At 53.3% G+C, this 19022-nt stretch overlaps 8 protein-coding genes across 8 annotated transcripts; 3 read left to right on the top strand and 5 right to left on the bottom strand.

Annotated features, from left to right (window-relative positions):
- The first annotated feature begins 79 nt into the window (after window positions 1-79).
- P170DRAFT_508423 (uncharacterized protein) lies at window positions 80-1603 on the top strand. Its single transcript, XM_024854572.1, has 2 exons — window positions 80-958; window positions 1032-1603. The coding sequence occupies exons 1-2, from the start codon at window positions 429-431 to the stop codon at window positions 1375-1377; spliced, it is 876 nt and encodes a 291-aa protein (XP_024705508.1). The 5' UTR covers window positions 80-428; the 3' UTR covers window positions 1378-1603.
- Window positions 1604-2089: 486 nt separating this feature from the next.
- On the bottom strand, window positions 2090-4358 carry P170DRAFT_473778 (WD40 repeat-like protein; the record flags this gene model as incomplete). Its single annotated transcript, XM_024853079.1, has 5 exons — window positions 2090-2116; window positions 2170-3792; window positions 3914-4062; window positions 4162-4178; window positions 4309-4358. The coding sequence occupies 5 exons, from the start codon at window positions 4356-4358 to the stop codon at window positions 2090-2092; spliced, it is 1866 nt and encodes a 621-aa protein (XP_024705507.1).
- A 1888-nt stretch (window positions 4359-6246) lies between these two features.
- Window positions 6247-7855, top strand: P170DRAFT_463468 (rhomboid family protein). The gene is made up of 2 exons (XM_024852171.1): window positions 6247-6748; window positions 6819-7855. The coding sequence occupies exons 1-2, from the start codon at window positions 6357-6359 to the stop codon at window positions 7537-7539; spliced, it is 1113 nt and encodes a 370-aa protein (XP_024705506.1). The 5' UTR covers window positions 6247-6356; the 3' UTR covers window positions 7540-7855.
- A 4-nt stretch (window positions 7856-7859) lies between these two features.
- Window positions 7860-9040, bottom strand: P170DRAFT_435402 (mitochondrial 54S ribosomal protein mL61). Its single transcript, XM_024848927.1, has 2 exons — window positions 8871-9040; window positions 7860-8630 (listed from the first exon to the last, which is right to left on the bottom strand). Exons 1-2 carry the CDS (start codon window positions 8907-8909, stop codon window positions 8055-8057), a joined length of 615 nt encoding a protein of 204 aa, XP_024705505.1. The 5' UTR covers window positions 8910-9040; the 3' UTR covers window positions 7860-8054.
- A 158-nt stretch (window positions 9041-9198) lies between these two features.
- On the top strand, window positions 9199-12974 carry P170DRAFT_508419 (leucine--tRNA ligase CDC60). The gene is made up of 4 exons (XM_024854571.1): window positions 9199-9360; window positions 9442-11939; window positions 12004-12202; window positions 12270-12974. The coding sequence occupies exons 1-4, from the start codon at window positions 9286-9288 to the stop codon at window positions 12873-12875; spliced, it is 3378 nt and encodes a 1125-aa protein (XP_024705504.1). The 5' UTR covers window positions 9199-9285; the 3' UTR covers window positions 12876-12974.
- A 21-nt stretch (window positions 12975-12995) lies between these two features.
- P170DRAFT_508418 (1-aminocyclopropane-1-carboxylate synthase) lies at window positions 12996-15040 on the bottom strand. The gene is made up of 8 exons (XM_024854570.1): window positions 14811-15040; window positions 14717-14758; window positions 14258-14660; window positions 13968-14173; window positions 13768-13847; window positions 13520-13687; window positions 13208-13414; window positions 12996-13095 (listed from the first exon to the last, which is right to left on the bottom strand). The coding sequence occupies exons 1-8, from the start codon at window positions 14934-14936 to the stop codon at window positions 13071-13073; spliced, it is 1257 nt and encodes a 418-aa protein (XP_024705503.1). The 5' UTR covers window positions 14937-15040; the 3' UTR covers window positions 12996-13070.
- A 123-nt stretch (window positions 15041-15163) lies between these two features.
- Window positions 15164-17387, bottom strand: P170DRAFT_405053 (uncharacterized protein). Its single transcript, XM_024846565.1, has 2 exons — window positions 16896-17387; window positions 15164-16838 (listed from the first exon to the last, which is right to left on the bottom strand). Exons 1-2 carry the CDS (start codon window positions 17362-17364, stop codon window positions 15340-15342), a joined length of 1968 nt encoding a protein of 655 aa, XP_024705502.1. The 5' UTR covers window positions 17365-17387; the 3' UTR covers window positions 15164-15339.
- A 171-nt stretch (window positions 17388-17558) lies between these two features.
- On the bottom strand, window positions 17559-18744 carry P170DRAFT_435398 (telomere maintenance SDE2 family protein). Its single transcript, XM_024848926.1, has one exon. It carries the CDS (start codon window positions 18654-18656, stop codon window positions 17730-17732), a length of 927 nt encoding a protein of 308 aa, XP_024705501.1. The 5' UTR covers window positions 18657-18744; the 3' UTR covers window positions 17559-17729.
- Window positions 18745-19022: the final 278 nt, after the last annotated feature.

The raw sequence follows: 19022 nt of genomic DNA, 5'->3' as shown, positions 1-19022 counted from the left end.
CGCATCCTGCTGCTGACTGTCTCTTGCCGACAACCAAATCGGCGGCCGAATTGGCAATTCTGCACCGATGCGGTGTAGTCCCGATGTCATCCAGCGCCGCCTGACCGTCTTTCTTTTTTCTTTTTCCTCTCTCTCTCTCTCTCTCTCTCTCTCTTTCTCCGATGCTGCAGAAATACCCTCCTGCCCCCCGCTTTGGCTCGTATTGACTTCCGGCATCCATCGACCTGCGGATTACGACCAGGGGCATCTCGGAATTAAACCCCTTGCATCGCGTGCGTCTGGCCGTCGTACAATACCATCCATCCTCTGCGCTTAATTTGCCTTTTTTGGCTTTTGTATCTTTTATATATACATTCATACGATTTCTTCAAAACAAGGAGGAACAGGACATATTGGGAAGCTGTTAGTAGAAAGTTGTCGGTTCAAAGATGGAGCACTCGCCATATCCACCCCAGTTGGACCAACTCTCGCCCCCGGAATCCATCGCCAGCCAAACCTGTGACGTCGATACCAGTGCTCATGTCGCCGACTTGAGAAATGATGCACTGCCATTATCAGAACGGATCGCTGGCCTGGCTCATCTAGTATCGCAGAATACCCAGATATCAAGTGACGACTCCACGACGCTTCACCAACACCTCGACTCGATCGAATCGCTACTTGATCCTCGCCCTCGATTAACGCAAGAGGTCGCCAAGTGTCGCCCTTCAAGTCCCCAGTCAGATGCTACGAAACAGCCTCCGGGGAGTCCCCCGGAAACTCCTGCAACGGATCCTGTTCGTTCCGCCAATGAACTTTCGCAAGCCCAGCTCTCGGCCGTGCTTAGCGAGGTAACTGCGCTTGGTGCAGAATTCTGCCAGCGTCGGAGCGAATCTTCACATATATATGATCAGTTCACCAGTGAATGCAAACGGCTGGCACGGAGGATATCTGATCTGGAAGAAGAAATTGATGAGTTGTGAGTTGACGGGTAGAGAAGTTCACTTGGTATACGTCGGGGCTAATACGTCGATACCTGTCACCCCTTGCAGAAACGCAGACATCAGAGAAGGATCGGCAGAGCGGGAAGCCCTGGATGGCACTGTTCGCGGATTCGAGAGCTGGATCGATGGGTGGCAAAGACAGCATGATCAGGCCGCTGTCAAGAGATCCAGCCAGAGGAGGTGGATGAAACGTAAGACAGACGACCCTATTGAAAGTAACACAGAAACGCTGCTAGAGGGGATAACCGCATGGATGCGCGGGTGGGAAGATGCCCAAGAAGGCATCCGTAACCGAGAACGAGAGCGAAGATTGAGAAGGGAAGAGAGACGAAACATCCCACCGGAAGCTGATAAGGGAAAGTCACCAGTACCGCCAGGACATCTGTCGAAGTGATGTAGAGGTTGTCGCATTTGAAGACTAAGACTGGTCCAGTGGTCAAGACTGTAACGACGCCCATCGGCCCTTGCAGGAACAGGATTCCGCCCCAACGACTTGCTGGGGCTCCGGCATTGCGTTGAAGATGAATACGGGCTCTCTGGCATCCGGCGACCATGCCGAGTAAAAAAAAGAAAAGAAAGAAAGAAGATAATGATACATTTCACAAGCAGTTCGAAAAATCGGTGAAGGTATCGAAATTATTATGAAAAGGGAGAAAAAGAAAAAGAAACAAAAAGCAGTATGTCCACCGTAACCCACATTGTTCGCCAGCCGCCACTTTTCGACCATGATCCCAATTGTCTGCGCCGTTGTGTATCGTCTAACCAAAACATTTACCGAAGTAGAAGTGTAAATAAGCGTTGTAGAAGAAGAGGAAAGTAAGTTTGTAAGCTTATGCGGTCTCCTTGGCTGTTATTCAATGTATGGCAATTCCGCGCGTGATTCCCAATGTCGCTTGGTTGCAGGCTGGAAACCCATAGCAGATGAGGGAAGGGGCGACGGGCTCTCCCGAGACATCGAGCGTCGGGTGCGTAAGTTGTTGGGCCGCCGGCTCTGAAGGCGCGGTGCCAGGGAGTTTTTCGCATATGGCAATATTATAATACAGGAGGATGCAATGAGAGATTCGTCAGCACCAAACTGGATCCTTCCAGGTCCGGATGCGGGTAAATCAGCGCTGGAGATTGATGATTGCCATCTGTAGGACTAGTCAGTATAAAAGAGCGATCGAGCAAGACGGACGAGATGTACCTGTTTGCCAAAACCAAACGCGAGCCGTTTACTATCCGTGTCCCACGCAAGGGAACGATCAGGAACCGACTCTGCATTTCCATTGTGACCATTTGTAATTGGACTATGGTCATCTTCCTTCTTAGTTTCCTGGGAGCCTGGAACCGTCCACGTTGCTAAAGCAGTACCACCACGCTGAGCGTTCCAGATAAACAGTTGATCTTTGCTGGCAGCGGCTAGAGCGTATCCATCAGGGGAGAAACCGCCGGCAAGAGCGGGGGAGCTGGCGCCTAAGAACAGCCGATGGACACACTCAAATTGTTTTGACTCCAAATCAATATGCCATATTTTGACGGTGTCGTCCGTGGAGGACGATGCAAGGACCAACGGCTGGTTTTGTTGTGACGGGTCGGACGCGTTGGGTTTAAGCTCGATCGACGTGATGTCGCCATCATGTGCCTGGTCGAGGTGCAGGTCGTGTGTTGGAATCCAGAATGCTGCGTCGGAGGATGAAGCGGCCACGGCCACGGATGAGGAGCCGGCGGTTGTGCAACTAACGAAGGTCCAGGGTCGGTTGGGGCCGCCAGACGAGTATGTCTTGGCAATTCTTATGCTAGAGTCAACGTCACACTGGTAAACGACTCCATTCCCGCACGCATAGGCCTGGGTACGGCCCAACCAGCTGAGGTCATACACCGATCCCTCGATTACCTGCGGAGAAGGGAACTCATCCGGTCGCAGCGAATCATCCCAGAGAGCCAGCTCGGAGACTTTGCTGTCGGACGCCACAACGATCAAATGGGAGCCACTTTCCGCCCAGTGAAGCCCAGTAATCATGCGAGGGACTTCGGGTAAGAGATCAACGGCGTTCCCGGCCACATCGTACATGGTGATGGACCCTCTCATATCGTTGTAGGTGGCCACGGCCAATTTCTGGCCCATGGGGTCCCAGGCGACCGCCGAAACGCAGGTGTTGTCACCTTTGCTCTCGACCAGTTTCTCCTGAACCGGTGCGGCGGTCGAGGACATCTTCCATAGGCTACAGAACGAGTCACCGGCGGCAACGACGACGGTCGGATCGCCGGGGCGCCACAGCGCCCGGGTCACGTGGTCCTCACCAGCCACATCCAGAACGGCGGTGTCGGGGCTAAGGTCGGCGGCCTTGGCGGGGGTGATCTGGACGCCAACGCTGTGTCCGGTGGTCAACGTCAAGGTTGGCGCGGCTGGTTCCTGGTCTTGCGACTCCGGTCGGCTGCCCATGTTCACGTCGCCGTCGCCATCCACCACCGGGTCGGCCACGGCCGGCGACTCGTCAGCAACCTGCGATTTAGTATTATTATTCTCGTGGGTAACCCCATTCGAGTCAACATCCATGGGCATTTCATCGCCATTGGTTTCCCCACGATCGCTCTTGCGGGATTTCTTAACAGGGGCGACTGCGGGCGCGGCAGTCTCGGCAGTCAGATGACCGTTGATCACGGCGCTGTCTCGAGGGACTTTGCTTGTTGTAGGCGAGACAGGCGCCTGGTCCGTGCCGCCAACAACTGCGTTTCCCGGGCCACCTGGGTTTTTAGGGATCTCCGGCTCCAGCGGTGCTGGGCCGAAAAAATAATTTGATGCTGAGATTGGAACGGGATTCCCTTCCTGCGGTTTTCGTTAGGATCGCTAGAAATTAAAAAATGGACACCCGCCCGTTCAAAAGAAAGGGGGGCGGGGGAAAGGAAGTGAGAGAATGACGAGGCTACAAAGTCGACGCGGAACGTACCTTATCCAGAGACTGCTCTAATTCGTAATACTGTAGCCCCTTCTGGACCAGCGACACCAGCGCATGAGTTCTAATGTAAGGAGCAAAAGGCAAACTTTGCGGATCACGATTCCATGCGCGCTGCAGGGTCACAGCCGCTTCGCCATGACCTATGCGATTAGGTTAGAAGATAAGTTAGGATGAAAGACGAAATAATGGAGAAATGTCGAGAGTTGAAAAACAAAAAAAAAAAAAAAAAAAAGACTAACCCGACTCTTGAAGATACCTAAAGCATCTGTCAGCGATTACGTGTCACGACAGAAAGAAAGAGAAGAAAAGGCATCAAGTGAGGGAGAAAGGCAAGGACCGGGTGACAAACGGTTCCGAACGAGAATCTGCAGTGGTTTTGGACATACCTCCATATTAAGTAGTTGACGTGATGCGACGTGAGATCAGGGCGTGCCATTGTTACATGTATGACAGCTAGTAAGGTGGAGGATCCGCTAGCATGCCAATGATGAAAGATTTCTCCGCCGGGCTGGTTGGTGAAAAACAACGGTGGGCAAGGTGAAGCCTCGAAGATGCGGAGATTTGAAAAACGGGTGGGTTAACCGATTGGAGACAACGGGGACGCGGTGTTGGAACGGGTTCCCGAGCAAAAGGACCGAGAATCGAGAAGGTGGAAGTTTGGTGGGAAAAGAAGAGGAACGACCGGCGAAGACGCAGCCAAGGCCGTGGCAAGGGAGGGAGTGAAGTGACAATAATAAGTTGAAGGGAAGAAATGACGAGGGAAGAAGAATGACGGGCTAGCGGGACTAGGTTGATAGAAAGATCATCAAAAAAAGGGCAGGGGACTGCGGCACATCCTATTGGCAGCTGGGGCCTTTTGAGAAGAGTCGACGGGCTCCGAAGGGACCAGATGGTGGTAACCGAGAAATCCCAAGGTTGGAGCGAGCAGAGAGCAGAGGGAAGGAGTCGACGAATGTCGGAACGGGACGAAATCGAGCACCAACGTGTGGTTTGAGATAGCAGACCCGCTAGCGAACTGCAAGAGTCGGAGCTGCAGCAGGTTCTTGGGGGTGGGTGGGAAGGACGAAGAAGGGAAGCCGAGAGGAGGGGAGGGAGAGAGAGAGGAGGGACCGAGAGAGCGAGAGAGGAACTGAGAAGGGAAGAGAAGAAGAAGTCACGGATCGAAGCGCGCAGGTTAGAGTTAGCTAACGGTGGTGGAGAGATCGCAGGTGATGAACCGTCCGTCCAGTCGAGTCAAGTCACTTCCAATAACCGTTCCAGGTCAAGGTGCGCAGGTCAAGGTGCGCAAGGTCCCGGGAGTCGAGTCGGGGCGAGTCGAGGGTCGAGTCGTGAACAGAGCACCAGAGCAGCGAGCAGAAAGGCCGAGCAGCGCCAAAGGCAAGTTACCAAACCCAGAGGGGAAAGCTGGAATTTCTCCAGGCGGCTCTGGGACGCTGTTTCAGACGGGCCAGTTCAGATTTGACTTTTGACTCTGGGCCTGGGACTTTTTTTTTCGGGCTTGACTCGTTGTGGCGTCTGGCCCATGGGACTAGCGTGCAGTTGGGAAATCCACCGGGCCCCTTGTGCGGTTCTGACGGCCTGAGGATCGGCTTGCGCGCTTGGTCGCGATGGGCCTAGCGCCGGCGGGTCTGCCTGGGGCGTCCCCAGAACGGGCCTAGCGTGCCTGGTCAGGTGACGTCGAATCTGGGTTTCCGTTCGTCTGGAGGGTCATTCGCCAATCACCCGGCGAGCAGTTATGGTGCTGCTCGTCCTGGATCCGAGGATGGTGTGCGTGGACTCCATCTCCGTGGCGTGGGCTGCACTGTACGGTGTAATGCCACCCTCAAATCCCGGCATATCCCACGGATTCTGTGCGGAGTATACATTTAATTACTTAACCCATTCGATCCCCTAGACGCTGACGATGCCAATCTAGCCACCGACCCCGGCTGATGTACTCCGTATGTATCTATTCTGCGGAAGGAATCGTGGCAGACGCACTTACTAATCCCAGGTGGAGAGCAGAAAATGAATTCGTAGACTGCCGATGGGGGTCATGGACAGGGATCATTCCTCAGGCACCACGACTACTGCGGTGGACGGACTACGGAGAATGTTTACGCAGCGTACCCATCGGGGACATACGACCGAAGGTACTTAGGTATACTGCTAGGCCTCCCAGGTGGCACAGAGTAATCCTCGGCCCTACAGCAGGGCGGCAGCAGGCAAAAAAAAAAAAAAAAAAAAAAAAAAAGCATGCGATGTCTTTGTGGGGCGGCCCAATCACATCGAGGCGATCCGTGACCAACCCAAACCCAAAACTCTCCATCCCGCCAGGCTGAACCCAACACCATTTAAGACCCTTTTCTCCTCCACCAACACCCCTCCGGCCGGGTTTTTATCGTCTGCGGTCTGCGTTTCGTCTCGGCAGCCGCATGACCCCTTCTCACTCAACATGGCCCTTCGAGTCAATATCCCGCCCGCGACCCGCGTCTGTCTGATCAGCCTGCTCACCCTATCCTTGTTGTACAACATTGCCAGATGGCGACAGATTGACACCACCGGCGGTACCCCCTCGGTCACCCCCATCATACCCTACCTGACCCTAGTGCCCTCGCTGGTCATCTTCTATCCGTGGACCCTTTTGACGGCGACCTTCGTGGAGCAGAACATCTTCACGGTGCTTCTGAACGGGGCCACTCTCTTCTACGGCGGAAAGTACTTGGAGCGCGCATGGAGCTCTCGGGAGTTTGCGAAATTCATCCTCACCATCGCGGTAGTCCCAAATGTGGTCATCGTTCCTTTATATCTGATCTGGGCTGCTGTCAGAGGGAACCCGACCGGCAGGTACGCTGATCTCTCCGATGCGAAAAGCCTGACTTGTTGCGCTCTCGTTCCTAACGTTGTGTTGTAACAGTGTAACTCAGATCTGCGGCGGGATATCGATCCAAGCCTCTTTCCTCGTCGCCTTCAAGCAGCTCGTGCCTGAACATACGGTCACTCTCTTCAAGGGTCTGGTGAAGATGCGGGTAAAGCATTTCCCAGCCCTCTTCTTGTTTCTGAACACTCTTAGTGGAGTATTATTCGGCACGCACGTGGCAGCCATCCTCTCTTGGGTTGGATTGTTGACCAGCTGGTCCTATCTACGATTTCTTAAACGACAGCCAGACCTCACCGGCACGAGCACAGATGGATTGGGCATCAAGGGTGATGCAAGCGAGACTTTTGCGTTCGCCTGTCTCTTCCCAGACGTCATCCAGCCCCCGATTGCATTTGTTTCCGACCAGGTTTACATTCTGCTCGTCACGTTGAAAATTTGCACACCATTTTCGGAGGAAGACATTGCGTCGGGCAACCAGCAAGTTCTCGCGAGAGGAGAGGCCGGTCTCCCAAGTTTGCTGAACAACCAGAGAGGCGGCGCGAGGGGACTGGCAAAGCGGGAGGAAGCCGAGAGGAGACGCGCCTTAGCCCTCAAGGCCTTGGACCAGAGACTCCAGGCGGCAGCTGCGGGGAGAGCACCGCCTAACCCGTCCGCATCGAACCAGCAAGGGCCCAGTCAAACACAGACAGCAACGCCGACGGTATCGGCGGGACAGACTATGCTGGGTGAAACCAGTTATACGCCCGACCATTCCTGAATTGGTAAAGTTTTGTGCACTGCATGGCTTCTTAGGAGTTCGGTTGCCTGTTTGGGATAAAAGGAGGAGATGAAGAATTGGTGGTTCTGCTTGATCTTGATTCATTCAAGCACGGAAATTAAATCCGATGTATTCAGGAGTAGGTGCAAGCGTTGGCTGTGATCTTTCTTTCGACATGTCTGGATGTATAAATGAATACTCCATTGCATATTTTTTGATAATACCTAGCGATCATATAATGCTCAGTAGTGGGCGGCGTCGAGTACAATAATGAGTCGAATACCTCAATAGCTATGAATCAACGAAAGCGATGTCCAGATGTCAGCTTAAATCCATTATAATCCACAAAAAAGATGATCCCTAGAACTATATGATCGAAGTACAGCAAAAAAGAAAATCGACATCAAAACAAAGGGCTATGCTACAATGGGCCATTTCCATGTGAATTTTCCACAAACCCAATTCCATCCCTCCAAAGAGGCATTTAACAAGCACAAAAGTCAAGCGCAGAGCCTTTACAGCTCCCTCAGCTTCTCAACCTCTCCCCGAGCTTCTAAGAGCATGCGCTCTTGGTCCTTCTTCGCCTGTCGAAGGGCGGCCATCCTCACGCGGTCCTTCTCCGACTGTTGCTTCCACTGCTCAAACTTCCGCAATTCGGCCTCTTCCTCCGTAGTCGCGGCGATCTCCTGCGCCCCGGTCACCATCTTGACCTTGTTCCAGATTTGCTGGTAGTCGAGGTTCTTGAGGTCCAGGACTGCCGACTTTTCCGTCTCCGAAGGCTTAGGGGCGTGCTTGTCGTCGATCTGGGACGCCGTCAATGACGCGGCATTGCTGGCCTGTTCGGCGAAGTATATCGTCAAGGCGGCCGGTCCGTCTTGCTCGTCGGTCGGTCTCACGGTCATCGGGATCGCCGGGTTGTGGAACTTCAGCCGAGGCAGGCAGTTGCGCCAGAAATGTCGTGCACCTTGGTGTCCGCCGTAGATCTTGCGGGCGTATGTGAGGTGAAGACGGGTGATGGCGGGGAATTCTTTGGTTGCGGATGAAGCTGACGGGAAAGTGGCGGCGCCGGTACCAACGCGGATATTGACGAGCTGTTATGGTTTATCAGGAATTAGTATGTTGGGTCTATATCGCTCTCGGTGATCGCCCTTGGACGATTCGATTTTAGAAGTTTGTATGGAGGAATAGGTTCCATATTCGCAGTTTGGACACCGGAGCCCTTTAGACGGGACTGTGGGAATTTCGGAGAATCTTTACCTTCTGTAGAATCCAAATTGTTAGTAATTATACTTCATTACGCCTTTTTTAATTAGGAGAAGGGTGCAACATACAGCTTGCAGCTTTCGCATCCGCTTGATCATGTTCACCATGGTGACGGTTTAGAGCGCACACGCTCTGATTCCTTGCCAAATGAGATAGATAAAGGATGGGTGAATCGAGAAGGGATGGCGGAGAGTGGCGGCCAAAGGACAATTGGGTGAAATTGATGTCTTAAGACGTGGACCGCATCTCGATCTTTTGGGGATTTGTCGGCGGAAAGAAAACGACTCCGATACTGGGCACGTGACCCCGACCGGCGGACGGCAAAGCAGGCAGGCGGTGAGCGAGGGTGACTCCCACATAATCTTTCGTCCAAAGTCGATAAAGCCCGACCCCGCGATTGATATCCCTCTCTTTCCCCTCCATCTCCGCCTTTACGGCTCTCTATTTTCGGTTTGCAACCCAGCAGACTAATTAACGGGAGCTATGGCTGCCGCTGCCGCATCCGCAGCTGTGCTCGATCCGAGCAACAGCTCCAAAAACACCCTCAAACTCGAAAATGTTCTGCAGTTTACCCCTCCTCTTCCCCCAGAGAACCTTTGCGCCGTGTTCAGAGTACTAATGGGTGGATGATTATGACAGACCGAGAAGCGTGACAGCCTCATCGCCATCGAGAAGAAGTATCAGGCGCAATGGAAGGAGGGCAAGGTTTTCGAGGTCGACGCTCCCTCTCTGTCGGAGGTTCCTGCGGGATCCATGACCGCTGCGGAACTCCGTGAGAAGCACCCCAAGTTTTTCGGAACCATGGCCTACCCGTACATGAACGGAACTCTGCACGCCGGTCACAGTTTTACCGCCAGTAAGGTCGAATTCATGACCGCTGTGGCCCGTATGGAGGGCAAGCGCGCTCTTTTCCCTCTCGGATTCCACTGCACCGGTATGCCCATCAAGGCCTGCGCCGACAAGCTCGCCGACGAAGTCAAGAAATTCGGACAGAACTTCGAAGGATACAAGGAGGAGGGTGAGGAGGAAACTCAAGCCGCTCCTACCCAGGAGGTCAAGGCCGAGCAGCAGGAGAAGTTTTCCGGCAAGAAGAGCAAGGCCGCCGCCAAGACCGTGAAGATGAAGTACCAGTTCCAGATCATGTTGGCCATCGGTCTTCCTCTGGAAGAGATCCACAAGTTCGCCAACGCCGACCACTGGCTCCAGCACTTCCCTCCGCTTGCCATTCGTGATCTCGACAGCATGGGCGCCAGAGTCGACTGGCGTAGACAGTTTGTTACCACCGATGCGAACCCGTACTACGATGCCTTTGTGCGCTGGCAGATGAACCGTCTTCACGAACTCGGCAAGATTCAGTACGGCAACCGTTACACCGTCTACTCCCCCAAGGATGGACAGCCTTGCATGGACCACGACCGAACCGAGGGTGAAGGAATCGGGCCTCAGGAGTACACGGCTATGAAGCTGAAGGTCAAGGAATGGGCGCCCAAGGTGGCTGAGCTCGTTAAGGGTAAGATTGAGGACGACGCTAGTGTCTATTTCGTCCCTGCTACTCTGCGTCCCGAGACCATGTACGGACAGACTTGCTGCTTCCTTGGCCCTAAGATCGAATACGGTATCTTCAAGGTGAAGGAGAAGGAGTACTTTGTTGCTACTAAGAGAGCCGCTTGGAACATGGCCTTCCAGGGCATCTTCTTCGACAGCGAGCACTTCCCCAAGACTCAGGATGAGCTGCCTTTGGTCCTTGAGGCCCCTGGATCTGCCTTCGTTGGCACCCTTGTCAACGCCCCGCTGTCATTCCACACTGAGGGTGTGCGCATCCTGCCGATGGATGGCGTTTCCGCCAGCAAGGGTACCGGCGTTGTTACCTCTGTGCCCTCTGACAGCCCTGACGACTATGCTACCTTGCTCGATCTTGCGAAGAAGTCCGAGTACTATGGAATCCAAAAGGAGTGGGCTGAGCTGGAAATCCACCCTCTTATTGATACCCCGACATACGGAAACCTTACTGCTCCTGCTCTGGTTAAACAGCTCAAGATCAACTCTCCCAAAGACGTCAACCAGCTCGCCCAGGCCAAGGAATTGGCTTATGGTGAAGCATTCTACAAGGGCACTATGCTTGTGGGCGAGTTCAAGGGCGAGCCTGTGAGCGCCGTCAAGGATAAGATCCGCAAGTCTCTCTACGACAGTGGAGATGCTTTCGCCTTCGCCGACCCCATGGGTAAGGTTGTTAGCCGAAGTGGGGATGACTGCGTCGTTGCCTACCTTGGCCAGTGGTTCTTGAACTACGGCGAGAACGATGCTAAGTGGCAGAAGGACACTTTGAGCCACGTCGTGAACACTCTCAACACCTACTCGAATGAGACTAAGAACGGTTTCGAGAAGAACCTTGACTGGCTCAACCGCTGGGCTTGCGCGAGAACGTATGGTCTCGGATCTAAGCTGCCATGGGACCCTCAGTTCCTGGTGGAGAGTCTGAGTGACAGTACCGTCTACATGGCCTACTACACCATTGCCCATCTTCTGCACGGTGATCGCTACGGTAAGACCACCGGGTCTCTGAATGTCAAGGCCGAGCAGATGACCGACGAAGTCTGGGACTACGTCTTCACCCGACGCGAGCTCAGCGACGAGCTGGTGTCGAAGAGCGGTATCAGCAAGGAGGCGCTGCAGCAGTTGCGGAGAGAGTTTGAGTACTGGTACCCTCTGGATGTCAGAGTTTCCGGAAAGGATCTTATCCAAAACCACCTGACCTTCTTCCTTTACATTCATGTGGCTCTCTTCCCGTCCGAGTACTGGCCTCGTGGCGTCCGTGCCAACGGACACTTGCTTCTCAACGGTGACAAGATGAGTAAGAGCACGGGTAACTTCCTGACTCTCAAGGACTCTGTCGAGAAGTTCGGTGCCGATGCCACCCGCATTGCCTTTGCCGATGCCGGTGACGGTATTGAGGACGCCAACTTCGAGGAAACCGTTGCTAACAGTAACATTCTGCGTCTCTTCACCCTCAAGGAATGGATTGAGGAAGTTGTCAAGGACGAGTCTCTGCGTACTGGCTCTGCGGATCTTTTCTGGGATAAGCTCTTCAACAACGAGCTGAACAACCTGGTTCATGAAGCTATCAAGAACTACCAAGAGTGAGTTTCCACACATGACAAACCCACCTACGTCAACCCGAATGTCTGCTAACAGTGACCCCAGCACGAACTTCAAGCTTGCTCTGAAGTCTTCCCTGTATGACTTGACCGGTGTCCGTGATGTCTACCGTGAGGCCACCGCCGCCGCAGGTGTCGGAATGCACCGTGACATGATCCTCCGCTATATTGAGCTGCAGGCTCTCCTGATGGCTCCTATCGCTCCTCACTGGGCCGAATACCTGTGGCTTGAGGTCCTCAAGAAGGTTAGTGCACCGATTATTTCTGATTTCGAGCAAAAAGAAAACGGAACAAGACTGACTTGCATAACAGCCCGAGACCATCCACTTCGCTCGCTTCCCCGAAGTCCCCGAGCCTTCCCCGGAACTGCTGGCCGCCTCGAACTATGTCCGCAGCACCTCCTCCGGCATCACCTCCGCCGAGGCCAACTTCACCAAGAAGCTGTCCAAGGGTAAGGCCAGCTCCTTCGACCCGCGCAAGCCCAAGAAGATCACAATCTTCGCCGCGAAGAAGTACCCCGAGTGGCAGGAGAAGTACATCGACCTGGTCCGCGAGGCCTTCGACTCCCTCAGCCTCTCCATCAACGACAAGGAGCTGAACGCCAAGGTCGGCAAGCTGGGTGAGATGAAGAAGGCCATGCCTTTCGTCCAGGGCCTGAAGAAGCGCCTGGTCCAGAGTAAGGAGGCCCCGGATACCGTCTTCGCGCGGAAACTGCCGTTCGACGAGTTCGCCGCCCTCGAGGAGATGCGGGGCGGTCTGAAGCGGACGACGGGCTGCAAGGAGCTCGAGATCATCGCCGTCGATGAGGGTGGCAAGACCGGTGAGGTGCTGGGCACCGGCGAGAAGAGAGAGGGCCTGCAGGCTGAAAATGCCGTCCCTGGAAACCCGACCTTCGCTTTTGCCAACATTGCGGAGTAAAGTCCTTTCCTTTCTAGAAATACAGATCTAGAGCGATTTGGCTTCGGAGATGTAAAAAATTAAATTAGCATAAAGAAGAATACGAAGATGAAGAAATGCAATGATCTTTTTGATGTTCATGACGGGATAAAATCACAACATTTACTAGTATATAAATCCATGCCTAAACCCGAATGCAAACAAACAATACTAGCATCAAGCTTTCAGAACCCCAATCATTCTTCATCCCAGAAATGTAAAATAGCCCTTAAGTTAGCAATCCATTTTCAAAATCGTAGAAATTCCACGGGAAGATGACCACGAAGTATATATATAGTGGTCTTCGCACTTACCTCCGCAATCCTTCTCTCAACACATCCCCCTCCTGTGAGAACACAAGCCGAAACCATCCCGGTGTCTTCGCATGCTCTTCCCCGGGATGCAAGAAAACACCCGCATCGAGGAACTTCTGAGCCAGCGCGAACTCCCGTCCCTGCGATGAAGCAGGCCCATCGGATAAATAGGGCGAGAGGTCCACGAAGATAAAGAAACCGGCGTTCCTGGAGAAGAGGATCCGTTAGATCGAATATATAAAGAAATAAGAGCCGAAAAAAATAGTTTAGAGAAGGGGGCAGAAGAAATATGCAAAGAGCGATAGCACCTACCCTCCCTTCACGTAGTTGATTCCCTCGCGATCCAGAACGGAGGTTACGATGCGGTATGTGTTCGCGAGGTCTCGCGTAGACTTTTCTGTGAATTTGGCTACGAAGGACTGGTCTTCGAGGATGGTGGCGCCGATGGCTTTGGTGGTTGTTGAAGGGTGGTGGAGTCTTCTGTTCGTGTTGTGCTGTACTGTTAGAGGATCGATTTAAGATGAATTAGAAAGAGAGGGGATGTGGAGGGAAGACCTCACACGATGACCTTGCATGCCTCGCGAAGTTGCTCGTTTCGGGTGATTAAGAAACCAAGGTGGAGGCCTCCTGCTGCGAAGTCCTGTGGTATGGGCTGTTAGTTTGGATAGGTAGTACTTTTGTCACTTGGTGATGGTAAATGCTAGACATATGGGGGGTTACTAGATCAATGAGTGGGAAAGCAGCCCATGATCTTCCTCACCTTGCTGAAGCCCCATAGCACATGTACCAGATTGGGATCGATTAGTCCTTTCAAATCGAGGGACAAAATCGAAGTAAACGGGACCGCGGAGGGATCTCCGGAATCGAAAACACACGAGGCGTAGACCTCGTCACTGATGACGTGCAGGCGATGTTTGCTACAGAAGCGAAGGATCTCTCTAAGAGTGTCTTCGGGATAGCAGCGACCTGTCAGGACCAGTCAGCAACAGTTGCATCAGCAGGAAGGCCCAGTGCAACAGATCAGAAGCCGTCAACTAAGATCTCACGTACCGACAGGATTATGCGGGTTCACCAGCAGAACCGCACGAACTGTGATGCCCTTCCTCGCAGCATCCTGAAGCGCCGCCTCATACTTCTCGACGACTCCCGGCGTGAATGACTCCTCGGCCTCGGTGTCCGCATACACGATCTGGACGCCGGCTTCGACGCCGTAGTCCAGTTCGAATCGACCATACACAGGCCGAGCGACGAGAATCCCGTCAGACTCCTCGGCCAAGGTGAAAGCCAACATGCTTCCGATGGCCGTCAGACCGCTGGCAGTGACGACGTGCTCGGGGTCGATGGGGAGCATAGGCTTCAGAAGGGAGTTGAGATGTGACGCCACGGCCTGGGGAAGACGGGCGGGCGAGTCCGGGCGAGGACGGTAGCCGATCTCGTTTTCTGTGAAGATCACCTGGAGGAGGATCATTGAGGGGATGATTGTATCTGGCGGTAGGTTGTAGACAGTACCTTGTCGTTGATGTAGTTCGCGACATCCGAGCGCATTGGGGCCTATCTTCAAATTAGAGACTGAATATTGGGTGATTCGGGGTCGTTGGTATACATGTTCTGCCATTCCCAAGGAGATTACCCCCGAGGTGTTGGTTTTTGCGTCGTAGGTATGCGCAGCGGCATATCGCCAGGGACGGTGAAGGGACTCGGCCTTCTTGGTTCCCCGCGAGGAGAGCATATTGGATGTATGTCAAGTATAGGAGCTAGAGGGAAAATGGAAAGAAACAAAGAGAGGAGGATGTAAATAGCAGAATGCAGGCGATGGAGATGAAACAAGATAAAACAAGAGAGTACGAGGATGGAGAGAAGCAGAAGGACCCCCGCTGGGCGACTAATAATGTGCTCATCTTTAGCGTCCTGGTCCACCCTGGGAAATGATTGATGCTCTGTAAACCCACCAAGATAGGAGATTCTTTTGTAGCAGTGTCTAGATATAATAGTAATATACAGATTTTAGTTTAGATATGTACTCCCTTTTTTGTCCAGCAAACACCAGTCGCTATGCTATAGGTAAGATGTTATACAAATGTTGATATAAGCCCTTCAAGATCCGCAAGTTCTGTATATCAGACGATCTAGAGTCACGAAGAAAACTGAGTGCGTTTCGTCTTGCCGATGCTCTGTCGTCCTCGCGATACTCTTTTGCGCCTGTCGGACGACTGCTTCTCAGCGGTGAAACGCCAGCATTCGATTGGCCTCCTCGAACCGATGTGTTGGCCGTTGGGACTGAAGATCTCGACTTGGGGCGAGGACCCTGGAGACTCGTTGCCACCGGCATTGGCTCGTACCTGAATCGTGAGCTCGACCCACCCACAGCCCTCGATCAGGATGTCGGTTGACATCACTCGGTATGGCATGCGAGGAGCCTGGATTCCCTTGTCCTCCACTGCTTTGGCAATGGAGATCGGCAGATGTGATTGAGTCACGTCCCACTTCAGGTCGAACACACCGGCAGACGCGATAGTGTTTCCGCTGCTCTCCTCCACGATTTTTTCTCCGGGGTACGCACGTTGCTGTGCCTGCATCTCAATAGCCTTTTCAGTCCTGGTGACATGGGCCTCGATCGGAAGAAAACATGCGGCCATCACCACATGGTCAGGATTCACGGCGGTGATTCTGACAAGCCCTCCCCCTAGAAGTAAAGACTGTCCGGCCTTGATACTGTGGCGCTGAGGCTTAATCCGCTTGGTCATTATCAAGTCCCGCTTATGCGAGTCGACGACATGGTTAGCTATTTCAGTGCGCTCCAGCCCAGGGAGATCAATCATTTCTCCTCTACCACGGCCAAAGGGGATGCGAATGGGCGAAACGGTAGTACCAGGGAGCGATGACACAACTGGAAGGATGGGGTATTGGTCTTCCCGGGGAGCAGGTGGCAGGAGACTGTCGGGATCCAGTGTCGAAAAGTCAGATGCCTTGGGGGCAAAATCCTCTGCCTGGCGACGTTCTACCAGCTCCGCGACCTTTTCCAAAGTCTTCGCATCCTTGGGAAAGCATGCCTCTATGAAGCTGCTTTTTCCAACGTTGGCTTTCCCAACAACCCAGACGCCACCGCCATGCTCGGCGATCTCTTCCTTGACGTTCTTGGTCCACCAGCCCCGGTGCGCGCTAATCATATGTACATTGCCCAGGCGGTAGTCGTCGCTCTGTTGCTTCAAAGCGTCGCGGAGAACAGAGCGCACGTAATCCATTTTCGAGTCCACCTGCTCCTTCGTCGGAGCCAACAAATCGGATCGCGTTATGATAAAGGAAATAGTTGGCAGTTTTCTTCCTCCTCTGTACTTGTCCGTACTTGCGCGTCGATTTCGGGAGCGCTGCTCCTGCAAGGAAAGCGCCTCGTAAATATTGTCGACAAGAGACATCGGGAAATCCGCGGCGTCAATGACGTGGTAGATGCGATTATGTTTATACGGGGACTCTTTCAAGAATTCTCGAACTGAGTAGATCGTCGGTGAGACGGCTGGGACCGCCTTGTTATGGTGCAACAGGTCATGACATCTATCGCAGATATGCGTGAGGAGGTTTGGCTTTTCTGAAATCTCACTCTTGGGCGAGGCGACGGGTTCAACAAGGATATCTTCTAGTCCAGGTGTTAGTTTCACAGCTCGTGAAGGGGAAAAAGTATGGCTACACGCACGGTCTGGTTTGGGGACAAGTTCCTCGTTGAGCGGCGGCGCATTCGATTCCGTTGTCTCTCCTCCCTCTATAGTTGTATCCTTCGATTGCTCCGACGTTGACTGCGGTTCTTTGGTCTCTTTTCTTGCCTCCGAGAGAAATTTCCGTGTCTGCTTTCTGGTTTTGCCGTAGTATCCAGCCTCTTCAGGCTCGACAGTTTGCGAATAAGCTCCGCATCCTGGGCAACAAATGGGAAGAATATCTTCCGTACGGATCGACGGATTCGTATGCGAAGGGGCGGTTGAGGAGAATAAGCGTTGTTGTTTGAATGGCAGAGGGTGGAAGCTGAGCTTGGGGAAGCTTTGCGGCCGTGAAGAAAAGCTCCGAGATGGAAGTCTTTGGGGAAGCGGTCGAGGTAGACGGGGTAGTTGGCGACCGATTTGGATTGACCGCCAAGATTTAGGGACAGTTCGTCCCAGGCAGGATGTCATGACGAGGTAGTTGTGGAGGAAGTTGGAAGGACGGAGCGAAAAAAGAATGCGACGGAGACGAAGGTAATCGATAGCGCTGATAACATTCGGTGGTCGGCGCCGATCCCCGGAAAAAGTTGCTGTGGCAAACCATGTCATTCTACTCCGTACTTGAATCAAACAGGGTTATTTGATTTATATGTAGTCAACAGCATGGACTTGTAAAAATATGATGGATATTACTATGCTATACAATTGACTCGCCGTTTTGTGGACTCGGCATCCTGACCCTGCTCGCGGAACGCCGAAGAAAATAAATACAAAGATCACAAGGAAAGAAACGAACATTAGAAAGAGAAGGCACAAATATCCGTCTCGCCCCTAGCTTAGGCCTTTGCTTTTCCCTTGCCCTTGGAGTCCTCGGGCTGATCTTCCTCCTCTTCAGAATCACTCATAAACTCGTCGTCATCATCGAACCCAATGAACTTGCGAGGAGCTGCGGCTTTCTGAGCAGGCTCAGACGGCCCTGGAGCGCCATTCGCATCCATGTCCTCATCACTCTCCTCGTCCGAGCCACTAGGTGTTTCCTGACCACTGCCTTCGCTGGCGCTGGCGCTCGTGCTAGAGCCGCCCAAGATCGTATCGCGCAGGTTGTCCGACCAGTCCCCATTCTTCATAGCGAGCAACACGGCGTCTCTGGCCTTCTCGTTCATCTCCTCCTTGTCCTCCATCCACTGACCGTCGACTTTCTGTTTGCCGCCCCCGTTCTTCAGTTCCTCCTGGCGCTTCTCGGCCATGTCCACGACCGACTGCCAGCGACGTCGACGCTCCTCTTTCTCCTTGCGATCCATCTCCGGCTTGACAGCGAGGTATTCGGCCAGCGCTTTGGCTTCGTTGACGGTGCGGAGACGTCGGCCATCGAGGTTTCGGCTGGATCCGTTGTCGTCGCCTTGGTTGCGCTTTCGCTTACTGGACATGCGCCCTCCAGCTGCACGGAGCTGGGAGCCGAAACCACCCTTACCACCGCATAGCGGGACTGAGAGGCGGAGAGGTAGGAGGTTCGATGTCGTACTGGGTTCGCCATTTGAGGCAAGTAGAGTAGAGACGAGGCTCTGTGAGAAGGGGTCGAGTTGTTTGTTGCTGGTGGTCGTCAAGACAAGGGATTGGAACGGGACGGATGTCGGGATATATGAAGAGATCTTGTCGGCGAGATCGGCGATGGTAGAGGTGGAGGTGAGCGAGAAGGAGAGGGTCGAGGGGAGAGACAGTCCAGGGAAGGACGTGAGAAGAATGTTGATGTTAGAGGGTGCCATTTTCGATGAGAGTAGTCTCCGACTACTCGCGTCTGATATTCTGTTAAGATAGGGTGTTGGAGATCACGGAGGTGACAATCGGCTGAGATGAAGCGCAAGTGACTGCAAGATTGCGGAGTCGACGATAAGGACGCGGATTACTAAGGTACGACTGCAGCCTCAGGCACAAAGAGGCTGAGAATGCGAGCTAACCAGATGGAGATAGTTCTGCCGCGTCGGACCTGAAATGGAATCTTATCCCATCAGGACTAGCGCTTCTTGCAGGGCCCAAGCCCTAGCCGCCTTCCGGATTAGGAAGAACCGCACTAACCGCACTACTTTTCACTCCAAGCGCAGCTCCACTCGACTATATCCATCATTTAAACC

Source organism: Aspergillus steynii (assembly GCF_002849105.1).
Source record: "Aspergillus steynii IBT 23096 chromosome Unknown P170scaffold_3, whole genome shotgun sequence".
NCBI lineage: Eukaryota > Fungi > Ascomycota > Eurotiomycetes > Eurotiales > Aspergillaceae > Aspergillus > Aspergillus steynii.
Note: the sequence above shows the minus strand (reverse complement) of the source record. Positions and strands in the feature narration are given on the sequence as shown.

Excerpts from the sequence above, each read along its gene's own strand:
- P170DRAFT_435402 (XM_024848927.1), bottom strand. The coding sequence starts at position 8,909 with ATGGTGAACATGATCAAGCGGATGCGAAAGCTGCAAGCT. Across the intron at positions 8,631-8,870 it reads GGATGCGAAAGCTGCAAGCT|CTCGTCAATATCCGCGTTGG; the intron begins GTATGTTGCACC and ends AAACCATAACAG.
- P170DRAFT_435398 (XM_024848926.1), bottom strand. The coding sequence starts at position 18,656 with ATGGCACCCTCTAACATCAACATTCTTCTCACGTCCTTCCCTGGACTG.
- P170DRAFT_508423 (XM_024854572.1), top strand. The coding sequence starts at position 429 with ATGGAGCACTCGCCATATCCACCCCAGTTGGACCAACTCTCGCCCCCG. Across the intron at positions 959-1,031 it reads GAAGAAGAAATTGATGAGTT|AAACGCAGACATCAGAGAAG; the intron begins GTGAGTTGACGG and ends CACCCCTTGCAG.
- P170DRAFT_508418 (XM_024854570.1), bottom strand. The coding sequence starts at position 14,936 with ATGCTCTCCTCGCGGGGAACCAAGAAGGCCGAGTCCCTTCACCGTCCC. Across the intron at positions 14,174-14,257 it reads GAACCCGCATAATCCTGTCG|GTCGCTGCTATCCCGAAGAC; the intron begins GTACGTGAGATC and ends TGGTCCTGACAG. Across the intron at positions 13,688-13,767 it reads GAGGCATGCAAGGTCATCGT|AAGACTCCACCACCCTTCAA; the intron begins GTGAGGTCTTCC and ends CAACACGAACAG.
- P170DRAFT_508419 (XM_024854571.1), top strand. The coding sequence starts at position 9,286 with ATGGCTGCCGCTGCCGCATCCGCAGCTGTGCTCGATCCGAGCAACAGC. Across the intron at positions 9,361-9,441 it reads ACACCCTCAAACTCGAAAAT|ACCGAGAAGCGTGACAGCCT; the intron begins GTTCTGCAGTTT and ends TGATTATGACAG. Across the intron at positions 12,203-12,269 it reads GGCTTGAGGTCCTCAAGAAG|CCCGAGACCATCCACTTCGC; the intron begins GTTAGTGCACCG and ends CTTGCATAACAG.
- P170DRAFT_405053 (XM_024846565.1), bottom strand. The coding sequence starts at position 17,364 with ATGACATCCTGCCTGGGACGAACTGTCCCTAAATCTTGGCGGTCAATC. Across the intron at positions 16,839-16,895 it reads ACTTGTCCCCAAACCAGACC|AAGATATCCTTGTTGAACCC; the intron begins GTGCGTGTAGCC and ends CACCTGGACTAG.
- P170DRAFT_463468 (XM_024852171.1), top strand. The coding sequence starts at position 6,357 with ATGGCCCTTCGAGTCAATATCCCGCCCGCGACCCGCGTCTGTCTGATC. Across the intron at positions 6,749-6,818 it reads AGAGGGAACCCGACCGGCAG|TGTAACTCAGATCTGCGGCG; the intron begins GTACGCTGATCT and ends GTGTTGTAACAG.